We start from the raw sequence: 14,110 nt of genomic DNA on the forward strand, positions 1-14,110 counted from the left end.
GTTAATGTTTCCCCTTGGGGAGAAACATGGGATTCTTATTTCCTACCTGGCAGAAATAGAGACTGGACAATGAGTGGGGTTTTTGGTTTTGGTTTTTTTTGCAGCTTTCTGGTTTTTGTATTACAGATCATATAGTTGGTTTTTTATTTATATAGGAAGACTGTGGTCTAAAGTATGTAAAAAGCACAGCTTTGAAAGTTATGATCTAAATCAGTTGTCTAATAATAGTCCTCAAGCTTAATTAAAAACATAGATTGTCAATATGTGTATTTGTAAAACAGTGTTAGAAATAAAGAGCACAAAGAAGAGAAAAGCAATATTATGAAAATAGTTTCCTGTTAACTTTTTCGCTACATACATTGCTCTCTGGAGAAATAATTTAAAAAATTTTTTTTCTAAATACTATCCTGAATCTCAGGGACAATATACATGTAGTGTGTTTTATTGCACATACACAAGTCCATACTATAGTCTCGGTCTTAACTTTTTGGCATACTTGTTAGATCACATTAATTAGTCATTTCTTTCAAAAAGAGGTTGAATAACTAGTACTTGGAATAGAGTGTCAACTGTGCTCTTCACCTGTGCTTGCTTTGTTTTCTAAGTTTCTGCAAAAATATTTTTCTTTTTTTTTTTTTTTTTCATTTTTCTTTTATTATTCATATGTGCATACAAGGCTTGGTTCATTTCTTCTGCAAAAATATTTTTCAACCATTTATCTGTGAAGATAGTTAAGCTAGGTAATTAAATTTACATGGCCACTTAGCTGAACATTTAAACTATAATATGCTGAGAAAGGAAACAATTAAGAAGGCTTTGCGGTCAGCCTCTGATGGGGTTATCCAGTTTGGGTAATATGAGACCTGTGACCATACGAGATACCAACTCAGGCTTCTACTGTAAATACATAGTAAATATTCATAAAAGCTAACTTTTATCTCTAGGCAAAGATGTAGTTCTGATACTTTCTTCCCACACCCCTTTTGGACTATCTGTGTGTACCTTTAGGGAGACCAGTAATTGAAAATGCTACATTTTATATAAAATTGTTGAGCTGAATAGTCTCACTCCCAACCACTAGAGTGTTTATGACATTTCAAAACTTGTGGCTAACATGGGGTTGGATTATTTAATGTATTTGATACATAGAAAGTTTCTTTTTTTTTTTGGCAGTACTGAGATTCAAACTCAGGGCCTCATGCTTGCTAGGCAGGCATCTACCACTTGAGCCACTCTGCCAACCCTGTTTAATGTATTTAAAATACCTTTCAGTTTAACCTAATGCTATGCATTTCCTAAATAATAGAAATCCGACTACACGAATTATATTTTGCTAAAGTAGCCTAATAAATAATGCAGGTTGCATGCCAAATGTGTTAAATTGTTATTAATCATAGTTATAAACATTATGCTATGTTACCACAGCTGTTTGAAATGGAGAACATATTTACTGTGTCATCAGCTCCTCCACCCCCTCCTTCACTTTCTTTACCTTTATCTTCATCTTCTACCTCATCTGGGACTAAAAAACAAAAGAGGACCCCCACGTATCAGAGATCTGTAAGTCAGGAAAGCAATGATCCCAGCTTATCTTTGTGTTAATAGCATGACTTACTCTGGTTAAAATGCCCTGCAGACTCACCTCACAACTTACCTAAGCATTTCTTTTCACCTTGAATTTTGAAAGATAACTTGAGTTATCTTGCTGTTCAAAGTATGTCCAAGAGTCAAAAACATTGGTATTACCTTGGGTCTTACTAGAAATGGAGGATCTCAAACCCCTGCCCTCACTGAATGTGACTTTGTATTTCAGCCATATTGCCAGGTGACTTTTAAGTTTAAGAAGCCCTGGTTTTGAACCCATCCTGTGAAGGTAGACCTTGGTTTGAATCATCTACCATTTCATTTCAGCAAGTGATTTAACCTCTCTGTGCTGTTTCCTCATTAGTAAAATGGGGATAATGTAATACTACTTTCATATTACCCAATATTTCACTTAAATGAAAATGCTTATAAATCAAAATTTAAATGCACAGGTCTAAAAGTAATTGTAAAGATTGGGAGATGTCACTGCTGTAGTAAAATTATTCCCCTAGCCTTTGCCATGGTTTTTGTCCTATTTTATGTTTCATTTAAACTTTGAAAATAATTCTTTTTTATGTTTGTACTAAAAAATTAAATAGCCATGGAGATAGTATTTGGCCTAAACAGATTATATTGTATTGCATTTAGATAGCACCTTTTTCAGCCCGGCACTGCTGGTTCACCCCTATTAAAGTAGCTACTTGAGAAGCAAAGATCAGGAGGATCACAGTTCAAGGCCAGCCCGGGCATATATTCAAGAGACTCTATCTAAAAATACCTAATACAAAAAAAGGGCTGGCAGTGTGGCTCAAGTGGTAGGGTACCTACCAAGCAAGCCTGAGCCCCTGAGTTCAAACCCCAGTACCCCCCTCCCCCCAAAAAAAAGTTTTCTTTTGATTTATCTGATCTTAGAAGTGAATCATATCAACAGATGACATTATTTAGAGATTTCATTAGTGTCTGAAAGGTAAATAGTTTCTTTCAGGTGAAAAGGTTTTTTAAATGTACTTGTGACGTGATTGGACACTACCAGAATAGAAGAATTTTTCTTGCAGTTTTTGTTTATTTATTTTTGTGGTACTGGGGCTTGAACTCAGGGTTTTCGAGATAGGGTCTCAAACTATTTGCCCAGGCTGGCTTCAAAACTTGATCCTCCTGATCTCTGCCTCCTGAGTCGCTAGGATTACAGGCATGAACCACTGGTGCCCGGCCCTGTCTTTCAGTTTTCTAACTCACTTTGGATTTGTGATTTGTTTGTAGTTTTAATTAAGTATTGCATAGAAAGTTTGTTTTATTATACTAAACTCTACTAATGTCTTTAAGATAAGTGCTTGCAAGTCAACTGAGGAAGTCTTGGTACTTTGGGGTTACCATCTCTTGAATTATTTATTCTGAAATTTTTTTTTGGTAATTTAGAGTTAGCATAAAGGCAACTTTTATTAATGTAGTTGCTTGACCTTAATTTTAAGCTCCAGAAATTCTGTTTTGTCTGGTAAGTGAAAATTCTATCCAGGGCGGTTCCTTCCCCAGAATAATTTTTTTCCTCTCAAATGTTTTATTAGCTTAATTAACATTTCAGAAATAAAAGCCCATAATCTTCCTTTTATCTATTTTCCCCTTATTTTCTTTGCCTTTTTAAAAAGTGAAGATTCAGTGACTTGTCATTTAGACTTACTGTACTATGGAGCTAAAGGACAAATCTTTATATATTGAGTTCTTTCTCTTTTAAAAACAGATGAGCTTTGATCCAAACCTTCTCCACAACAATGGACATAATGGGTACCCCAATGGTACTTCAGCAGCACTGCGTGAAACTGGGGTTATTGAAAAACTGCTAACCTCTTATGGATTTATTCAGTGTTCAGAACGTCAAGCTAGACTTTTCTTCCACTGTTCACAATATAATGGCAACCTGCAGGACTTAAAAGTAGGAGGTAATCTGTCATTTTTACTTTAAAATTTCTCTTGCATGTCATCTTGCTCATGAGAGTGCTTTTCAAAAAGTATTTAAGTCAAAGAATAAGAATTTGCCTTTTAGTTGTACCAGTTACTGAAGTTTGTATTGCAGAATCCGAATATCTATTGTAGTAGTTTCCTTGAGGTATTGAAAGGCTAATTGATATCGTTGAGTATTTTTACAGTAGATGCTTGGAAAATTTAAAGGACTGAAGTCATGAGATCTCTGTATTTTTCAAAAAACATTTTTAAGAAAGGAGTTAGAGTCATGGCTAATCTGAGTATTTGGGTTGTCAAATGATGTAGGTACATGCTATTGTACCTAAAGCATTGTTTAGGTTAATTTTCACAGAGAGCCTTTTAGTTAGGAATTATTCTTACTTTACTGATAAAGAAACTGAAGAACAAAGAGGTCAAAAGAAAAACTTGCCTTTTTATTGCCTCATTTGTAGTATGTATAAGTACTGTGAAAAGTAAGATTTAATATATGACTATCTTAGTTAAGGCAGTGGTTCTGAAACATTTGTGTATCAGAATTACCTGGATGGCTTGTTAAACCAACTTGATCCCCAGAGTTTGTCTTTGCATAGGTCTGGAGTGAGGCCCAAAAATTGGCATTTCTACTAAGCTCCCAGGTAATGTTGGTACTGCTGGTCCAGGGACCACACCTTGAACCACTGGTCTAAAGCAACTCAAATTCTCCCTGAATAAGAGCTCAGGAGTGAGATACCACTTTGCAAATATTAGTCCAACAAACATAACACATTCTTTATTTTAGATGATGTTGAATTCGAAGTGTCATCTGACCGGCGGACTGGGAAACCCATTGCTATTAAACTGGTGAAGATAAAACCAGAAACCCATCCTGAAGAACGAATGAATGGACAAGTTAGTGACTTTGATGCTTTGTATTTTCTTAGGGCCCTGCATTTGCATATCTTTCACATTAGAAAAGGAAGATTTTCCCCATCTCCTCAGTTTGCACGGAAGAAAGCTATAGTATATAAAGATTACTATTTTAAAATTATATCAGAAGCACTGGCATTTCTTGACCTAAAATAAAAATATGGTCAAGACTCAGTTTGGGTTTTACATATAACCCTAAGTCTGTACTTACAGTCAGTTTACATACTGTAAGTTTGAAACTTGGCAGCATGGCATCCTCTTGTGGATCATATTAAAATGCATCCCTGTGTATAGGATAGAGGATATTAAAATTCAGTTTATATTGCACAGTGCTGCTCCTGAAATGATTAGCAATGGAAATTTTTTTTTTTTTGACTGGTAGGTTGTGTGCGCTGTTCCTCACAACTTAGAGAGTAAATCTCCAGCTGCCCCGGGTCAGAGTCCAACAGGGAGTGTATGCTACGAACGTAATGGGGTAAACTTGTGTATTTTTCTTAAACCTTTGCCTGATCCACCATGTGATCTATAAGCGTACATTGAAATTCAAAGTAGAAAACGTAAGCTAGTTGCTAAAATCAGTTTTAAATTTGGTTTCTAAGAGACTTCAAGTGCAGCATAATCAAAAAATTTAAAAAGAAAAAAATCCATAGGACTTCCAAGTGTGTTAGCTTGCCCAAGTGTGACCTTAGTTAGAACATTAAGGTAAAAATGCTCCTTTAAATCACTTTTTGGGGGGTTGTGGGTGGGGGGATTTATTTCTGGTTCCTTTTAAACACTAACTCCACCTTTTTTGTTTGGAATGCCTTATGTAAAAACTGTCTTTTTGAAATGTAACTACAGTCTCTGGGCAAATGCTTCCACGTGTGTAAGCTTTTTGAAGTTGGATTGCTGCTCAGCTGTGGACTCCCAGAAGTCATCAGCACCATGGAGGGGGAAGTGTGTTTATATGAATAAAACAACTTATCATAAAGTATATAATTTTAAGAAATTTGACTTTAAAATGCCACCAGTTTAAGTATTTAAGTAAATCACAGTATACAGTGACTATGCATCCTGCCAAGATAATAATAATAACTTGTTAATTCACAGGAAGTGTTCTATCTGACTTACACCCCAGAAGATGTTGAAGGGAATGTTCAGCTTGAAACCGGAGATAAAATAAACTTTGTAATCGATAACAATAAACAGTAAGTTCTGTTCTTTTTTTTTTTTTGTGGCTGTACTGGGGTTTGAACTCAGGGTTTCACACTGCTAGGCAGACACTCTACCACTTGAGCCACTCCAGCAGCCAGTAAGTTCTTTTCAAATTTTTTCCACCCTACTTATACTGTTGTTTTTACATTACAAAATACAAAGTGAGGTTACAACCTAACATGCAAATCTGAATAGTTTCATGCCTTTTGAACTTTTTATTCATCAGCTGAATATTTGACATTCTGAGTAGTCTGTGATAGGCACTGTTTAAGGTGATTAAAACACGGTCAATTTTCACGTTGTTCTAGAGGTCATTGAAGAGTTTAGAAAAGTAGCAGTGCTTGAGGTTATTTTGAGGGAACAAAGAGAAGTCATAGGGAAATGAGAAGCATTTTGGGCAGAGGAAGTATATTATGACAGGTTTGGGGAAATAGCTAAAAGTTTGAGATGACTGAACTGATTTGATTGTAGGAACATGAAGTTTGTACTCTATACCATCATTATAGGAATCTTCACATAATTTAATACAAGGAGGGATTGATTTAGATCTTTGTAAATGGGGTAGATGGTAGACTTTTGGAAAGTAGTGATGCTCTAGACTAGAGGTAGTCTAGTGATACAATATGAAAGTTAGCATGAAAGATGAGAACCTAATATAGGTAGGCCAGGGTATAGGGTAGAGAACTCAAACCACATTGGGAAGATGAAATCATTAAGCTTAATAATTGATTAGATAGAGGTATAATTGGAATTACAAATTCCAAATGCTATTTTTCTTGCCTGGCCTATTGGACAGATGGTTGACTAAGGAGATAAAGGAGAAAGTACTCAGTGTGTAAAAAGAATTATGCTTACTTTGGCAGTTAGAGTTGGAAATGTCTGTTTTCAACTCTAGAAATATTAAATGTACAGTTGCATGAACAGCACAGAGACTTAGAAGCTAGTAATGGGAAATGCTGTTCAATCCATTAGCATAAGCAGTTAAGGAATGTGTTGTTTAAAAAGCCCAGGGATAATTATTTTTATTTTAGGGTGAAAGAGATGAGAGATGCAAGAAGGGTAGGAAGTTTGGAGCTGGTTGTATTAGCACATGTCTGTAATGCCTGCACTGTGGAGACAGAGGCAGGAGAATCACAAGTTCCAGGCCAGTCTGGACTACATATTATAACTCTGTCTCATAAACCAAATGCTGAGGATGTAGCTCAGTGAAAGAGTGCTTACCACATATGTGAGACTTGGGTTCTAGCCCCAGCACTGCAAAAGTAAGGCTGGAAAAAGCTCTAGGAATGCACTTTTCAGCAACATATGGAAAGGAAAGTTCAAGCATATGGGCAGTAGTAGTTGTATCAGACCTCTTAGAATTCTATAAGGATGCAAGTTGAGTTGTGAGCATGGATATACGAAGTGCTTATATGTGCCTGCCAACAATTTGCATTAAATGCTTTTATATTTAGTTCTTTATCCTCACAAGAGCATTATCTGTTTCTTCACCTGTTGCACGAAGTATGAATTCTTACTAAATTACTTGCCAAATTCACGCAGCTTTTAAATAGCAGAATATTGAAATCACTGTAGTGAGTTGCAAAGGCAAGGAGGATTTTTCTGCTGTTTTGTTAGTCTGTTAAGTATTTTAAATAAAAAGTACAGTTTGTTTACCATTTGTTCATGAAGAATTAAGGAAATAATTGTTTGGTCTACAACTTTTAAAACAACTATACCAACAACACTGCTGTGTCTTATATAATCATATATACATATATATATATATATATATATATATATATATATTTTTTTTTTTTTTTTTTTTTTTTTTTTTTTTGTGGTACCAGGGTTTGAACTCAAAGTCTCATGCTTGGCTAGGCAGGCATTCTACTGCCTACGCCTGTTGGTTATTTTTGAGATAGGATCTCAAGAACTATTTGCCTGGGCTGGCATCCAACTGTGATGGGCTACTAAATTTATACTTCATTGGTAACAGACCATCTCTAAATTCGTCTGTTACCAGTACTTCAGTTTACAGCACATAGTACTTACAAACATTTGTTCAGTAATACTGTTGGAAATTTTAGTGTTTGATGCCTTTGATAACATTTAATTTGTCTTTGTTGGAATTGAAAAGCAGAGTAGAACACCATGTAACCTTTTTTTTTTTTTTTTTGACGGTTTTGGGGCTTGAACTCAGAGCCTCACACTTGCTTGGCTTGCTAGGCGGGTAGTCTAACTTGAGCCACTCTGCTAGCCCTGTTTTGAGATAAGATCTCTCAAACTATTTATCTGGACTGTCCTCGAACCAGATCGTCCTGAACACTTGCCTCCTGAGTAGCTCGGATTACAGGAGTGAGCCATGAGTGCCTGACTCCCAAGTATACATTTTAAAAAACAAGTCTCAAAATGATCCATATAAGAATGGCAAATTTAGAATGCTAGCAAGTTTGATCAAAAGTCCTTTGCATATGAAGCTATATAAAAACGATCAGATACCATAACCCAAACTAGTTTTTCTAGACTCACCTTTTCTAACCTAACAAGCCATTGTTTTTTAACCCATTCTCTGCCCCCGCCCCATTTCTTTCTAGTACTGGTGCTGTAAGTGCTCGTAACATTATGCTATTGAAAAAGAAGCAAGCCCGCTGTCAGGGAGTAGTTTGTGCCATGAAGGTAAGTGTCAACAAATTTGAAATTTTTCCATTTTTTCTTTGACTACATTATGTCTTCTTGTTTTTCCTGTCTTCTGCTTTAAAACATACTTCACTGTTAACCTCAAAACTAATCTCTATAAAATTGTGTGGTTAGCAATGCAATTTTTTTTTTAAGTTTTGGCAAGGATTTATTTTAGTTTAAACAGGATAAAGTAGAGAGAAGTGGGGAAAAGTGATAGAAACATTTCCTGCTCCCCACACAGGAGATGGGAGTAAAATACTCCTCCTATGTTCTTTATGTGTCTTTTCATTGATACTATTAATGTTTTAACTTAACCAAGTTACATTGTTTAGACTGCAGTATAATTTTATGAAAAAGTTTAATTTTTATATTGTGATCATAAATTTATAAATTGTATGGTATAATGTTCATGGGTTTGGGGTGTTTTTGCTTTAGGAGGCGTTTGGCTTTATTGAAAGAGGTGATGTTGTGAAGGAGATATTCTTTCACTATAGTGAATTTAAAGGTGACCTAGAAACTTTACAGCCTGGAGATGATGTGGAATTCACAATCAAGGACAGAAATGTAAGATGGTTAAATAACTTGATCTTTGACTTTTTAAGATTAATAGTAGATTACATTTTTAAGAAACACTAAAAATTACACTGTCATTCCTGTCCCTCTCACCCTCCCCATCCCTGATTTAGGGTAAAGAAGTTGCAACAGATGTCAGACTATTGCCTCAAGGAACAGTCATTTTTGAAGATATCAGCATTGAACATTTTGAAGGAACCGTAACCAAAGTTATCCCAAAAGTACCCAGTAAAAACCAGGTAAGTTGTCTTTTTTAAGAGAGTTCTCTGTTATTCCTCCCTCCCCCCCAAATCGGTAATAGAAAAGTGCAGTGTGATATACTGAAGTTTTATTCCATGTGATTAATGTAATTACATGATAGTGAAACATAAGTGTGTCTTGATAATGAGTAATTTAAAAGAGAAACTTCATGGGGGCTGAGGGTGGCTTCAGTGGTAGAGTGTGTAGCATGCTTGAGGCTATGGATTTGATCTCTAGTACTGCAGAGAAAAAGAAACTAATGAATGATACATCCATGAATATTTTAACTGGGTGATGAGAAAAGGCCAGAATGACTGTTGGTTAAATTGGAAAAAACCACTCATAAATTGGACTGCAGTTTGGACATGAATTTGTTTCCTCTTCTCCAAATTCCACACCACACCCCCCCCAATTTGTTTCATATGTGGGGGCATAAGGAGATGGGTGGTGTCATTGTTGAGGAAATATGGAATATAAAAGACAGGGAATGCTATTGTTTAAGTAAATCACTTAGTATCACAGTTTAGAGTCTTAATTGCAGTGTTGTGATTGTATTGTTGTGTCATGTGACCATAGAAACGTGAAGCTTTCAAAATGGACTTTATTTTCAACACCTTTTTTCCCCTCTTGGGAAGTGTATTATAAATAACATGGGTTTGCTGTGTGTTCTTCTTGTTTGACTTAGAACTAGGAAGGATGAGAAATCTCCAGCTAAAATCGTTTTTCCTTCTCATCAGAATGACCCATTACCAGGACGAATCAAAGTTGACTTTGTGATTCCTAAAGAACTTCCCTTTGGAGATAAAGATACAAAATCCAAGGTGACCCTGCTGGAAGGTGACCATGTTAGGTTTAATATTTCAACAGACCGACGTGACAAATTAGAACGAGCAACCAACATAGAAGTTCTATCAAATACATTTCAGTTCACTAATGAAGCCAGAGAAATGGTAAGTGATGTTACTGGATCTGCATCTAAGTTATTGGATTTGCATCTACTATGTAGGGTCCAGTGTCAAGTTCAAATTTGTACTACTAAATTGAAAGGTCTTGTAATAATAACCATGTTGGGGAAGTTGGCTTGTTATGATAATGAAGAGCCACAGGTATTTGAGTCAGTCTGAATTTGGCATCTGCAGTTATCTTGGAAATACATGCAAAAAACTTCAGAATAGAAATTTACACAGGATGATTGCTAAGATATTTGGACTAGTGACAGGATTCAAACCAACTGTAGTAGAAAGTCGATTTCCCCAATCTGTTTTCTAAGAGATTTAGTAAGCACTAGATTGAACAAGGTCTAATTGGTCATGCACTGGTTTGTTTTATGATGGTAGAGCTTTTCAAATTCTTTTTAATAAGCAAGTGTCTGCAAGTGGCATGTACCAGAATTACTTCACAAACTCCGTTTTTGTGGACTGACTTTCTCTGACATAATACATAGTTCTTTTTGGGACCAGACCTTCTACATTATATATGTCATTGCTGTCAGTGAAACTGGATATACTTGATGAAATTTAAAATTTGACACTTGTTTAACCTTTGATTTTGGAGAAATAATCTTATTTGGCACTTGCTTTTTATCTTACTTGACACTTTTAACTTAGTTTGGTGGTCTGAGGGTGTGATTTTTTTTTTTTTAGGAAGGGCTCTACCTTTCTGTACGGATTATAATAGCTTGGTTATCAGGACTTGGCAAGGATTAAATGTCACGATATTGTGTAGGTCACATTCAAAACTAGTTACAGAATAATCATCTCTGCAATAGTAAATATGTAATACATACTTTTGTAACTAGACTGATAAGAATCTGCTCATTCTAGTAAACATTGACTGTCTACCATGTTCAAGGTAATTAAGACAAAATGCTCTTACAGAGCTTCTTCCTAAAGTAAGAAGAAAGAAAACATGAAGAAAGTATTTCTTATGTTTTATTCTTCTGGCTTAAATATTAGGTCCTTTCTGTGCCTAAACTTACTTTTGAGGTTGAGACTAGAGAGTTGCTTTTGTCATGACTTCTGCAATGTTTATCAACAAATATTTGAAATTTCTGAAAGTTATTTGTAAAAAATACTTTTTGTATAAAAAGGCTTGGGCTTTTATGAAGTACATTGTACATATGTGCTTACATTTAAATACAGTTTTTCTCATGAGTATCTGCTAAGAAGTCTCAGAAAATTGCTGAGGTTAAATTACTTCATTGAGAACAATAACTTTGTATTTCAGTGAAAAAAATACAAAATGTGGATATAACATTTGGATTGTTAAAAGAAAGAAATCCTAATGAATTTAACTTGATGGTGCTTCCATACTTAAATGTTGCTTTACTTGACAAGTTTCACAACCATGAAAATATTACTTGGGTTTCAGGGTGTGATTGCTGCCATGAGAGATGGTTTTGGTTTCATCAAGTGTGTGGATCGCGATGCTCGTATGTTCTTCCACTTCAGTGAAATTCTAGATGGGAACCAGCTCCATATTGCAGATGAAGTAGAGTTTACTGTGGTTCCTGTGAGTACGGTGGAGAAAAGTTTTGGGGAATGGTTTTCTCATGCTTCATTTGCCGGTTTAAAGTTAATTTTGTGTTGTCGTTTATAGGATATGCTCTCTGCCCAAAGAAATCATGCTATTAGGATTAAAAAACTTCCCAAGGGCACAGTTTCATTCCATTCCCATTCAGATCATCGTTTTCTGGGCACTGTAGAAAAAGAAGCCACTTTTTCTAACCCTAAAACCACTAGCCCAAATAAAGGCAAAGAGAAGGTAAGTTTTACTTGATGAAAATGATTTTATATGTATTTATTTTTTCTAACAAGCACCTTGTAATAGAATCCACACAATAATAGAGTGTTATCTCTTTAAGAGTTCCCTGTAATATTATCATTGAAGTAATGAGAGCATGGTTTCATACCTTGGCATCATTCATATTTTTAGGTGGATAGTTCTTTGAAGTGTTGATCCTTGTATTCTAAGCAGATTAAAACTACAATATTGGGTAGATTTTCTTAAAACATTATTGAAAAAATCCACTATATAGGAGATAGGATGTTTTAAGATAGGTTCTACTTTCAAGTAAAAACAAATTGAAAGCATTATATAGAAATATGTAATAGAATATAAAACAATGCAATTCAAAGTCAATGAGAAGGATTGGGGATGTAGCTGAAGTGGTAGAACACATGAGTAACCTTCAGGAGGTCTCGGGTTTGAGCCGCCCCCCTCCTCCCCTGCCCCGCCCCAAAAAAATATCAAAGCAAATGAGTGTGCTGGCAATTCTCATTCTACCTGAGAAGAACTGGGATGATTCCACTAAGATGTTAACATTTAATAAGCAAAGATAGGATGAAAAGAACTCTCACAGAAAATAGGTACAGGAAAAATTGTGTTTCTTTAAAAAGCAGCAGTAACTAGTTTTTTGTTTTGGATGAGGGAGAATAGGGGAAATGAGCTATCAGACTGCAGCTAGATGAGGAGGGAGATGATAATTACTATCAAAAGAATTTAGACCTTCTGTACTCCCAAGAAAAAGATTTTCTGTTGGAGGGTACTATCAGGTTTGTGCTTTGGGAAAATGTCAGTTATTATGGAGCCTAAAAGGGGGTGGAAGATGGCAGAAAATGGAGAAGATTAATAAGAAATTACTTAATAGTTAAGATAGTTATTGATATAGAGACAGACAATGGATATAAACAAGAGAAGGTACATCAGAGAGACACTGGAGCATCAAGTAATTTGAAATAATTACTGAAACATTTTACTGACTACCTCAGTCAAGTTTAGTTAACTTCCTAAGACTGAGGGGAAGAGTAATTAAGGAGATGCTTTTGCTATAACAAATTTAATAATGTGTTCAGTAAGTCATTATATAAGCAGTTAAAGGAGGAATATGAATTGTAGAAAAATAGAAGTGAATTGGTTTTGCATATATAAGATCTGAAGCTTAGGAAAGAAGATAGATTAATGATAAGGACATTAACCCCAGAGAAATGATGTTGAAACCATAAAAATTATATAATTTATGTAGTTATTAAGTAAGTAATAGTATGTATGACATAACAAATTCTTAAACGTTACTGTGGAAATATTAGTATATCACTAATACACATGTTAATTCATCACCTACTTTATATCAAGTACTTTGAGCTGTGCTAGGTCTTACAGTGCATTAGTACATGTAGTGACTGACATAGTGTCCAAAGCACCATGTGAGGTGTGGTGGGATAGTAAAGAAGGCATATTAACTTCTGTAGAGGATGCTAAGACTTGATGTTGTACTCAGTCTCAACTTGAAAATGATACTCTCACTTTAATTTCTGATTGGCTGTGAGGACTGTACAATTAAGTGTATTATAAGTTTTCAATAACTTCTCTTCATCAGCAAAAGTTAGATTAAGACTAAAGAACCCAATGGCAGCAGATTGAGCCATTCTTGGGTTAAGGCCTTATAAAAAATAATCTCACACTGGGCCCTGGTGGCTTATGCCTGTAATCCTAGCTACTCTGGAGGCTGAGATTGGAAGGATCATGATTCAAGAACAACCTCTGGGGCAAATAGTTCTTGAGACCCCCATCTCCAAAATAACCAATGCAAAATAAACTGGAGGTGTGGCTCAAGCTGTAGAGCACCTGCTTTGCACGTATGAAACCCTGGGGTCAAACCCCAATCCCATTTCTTTCCCCTCCTCCCCCCAAAAAATTGTTACTGTTTAAAGAAGCCAAGACTTAAGAAATTTCTATAGCTCTGCCAATTTTTTGGTTTAAGGATCTCTTAAAAACTATAGTTACTTATATTGCTTTTTGTTATTGAGGCTATTTTCATTGTATTCTGACTACCTTTTTTGTAGGAGGCTGAGGATGGCATTATTGCTTATGATGATTGTGGGGTGAAACTGACAATTGCTTTTCAAGCCAAGGATGTGGAAGGATCTACTTCTCCTCAAATAGGAGATAAGGCAAGATAATTCTGCTTATTTGAGGAAGGTTTAAAGGTTGTCAT

At 35.5% G+C, this 14,110-nt stretch overlaps 1 protein-coding gene across 4 annotated transcripts in view; it reads left to right on the forward strand.

The window, feature by feature from the left end:
• Window positions 1-14,110, forward strand: part of Csde1 (cold shock domain containing E1) — a 39,845-nt gene that overhangs the window by 16,375 nt on the left and 9,360 nt on the right. For 2 of the 4 annotated variants that reach the window (XM_020178926.2, XM_074050698.1), the window contains 12 exons: window positions 1,426-1,560; window positions 3,320-3,518; window positions 4,319-4,428; window positions 4,829-4,921; window positions 5,536-5,633; window positions 8,217-8,298; window positions 8,737-8,865; window positions 8,988-9,113; window positions 9,852-10,064; window positions 11,485-11,625; window positions 11,713-11,877; window positions 13,959-14,066. In XM_020178926.2, the coding sequence (XP_020034515.1) occupies window positions 1,435-1,560; window positions 3,320-3,518; window positions 4,319-4,428; window positions 4,829-4,921; window positions 5,536-5,633; window positions 8,217-8,298; window positions 8,737-8,865; window positions 8,988-9,113; window positions 9,852-10,064; window positions 11,485-11,625; window positions 11,713-11,877; window positions 13,959-14,066 (1,590 nt within the window). In that variant the 5' untranslated portion in view covers window positions 1,426-1,434. The remainder of the gene's footprint in view (window positions 1-1,425; window positions 1,561-3,319; window positions 3,519-4,318; window positions 4,429-4,828; window positions 4,922-5,535; window positions 5,634-8,216; window positions 8,299-8,736; window positions 8,866-8,987; window positions 9,114-9,851; window positions 10,065-11,484; window positions 11,626-11,712; window positions 11,878-13,958; window positions 14,067-14,110) is intronic. The other 2 variants (XM_020178927.2, XM_020178928.2) reach the window with 2 other exon arrangements.

Source organism: Castor canadensis, chromosome 12, assembly GCF_047511655.1.
Source record: "Castor canadensis chromosome 12, mCasCan1.hap1v2, whole genome shotgun sequence".
Lineage (NCBI taxonomy): Eukaryota > Metazoa > Chordata > Mammalia > Rodentia > Castoridae > Castor > Castor canadensis.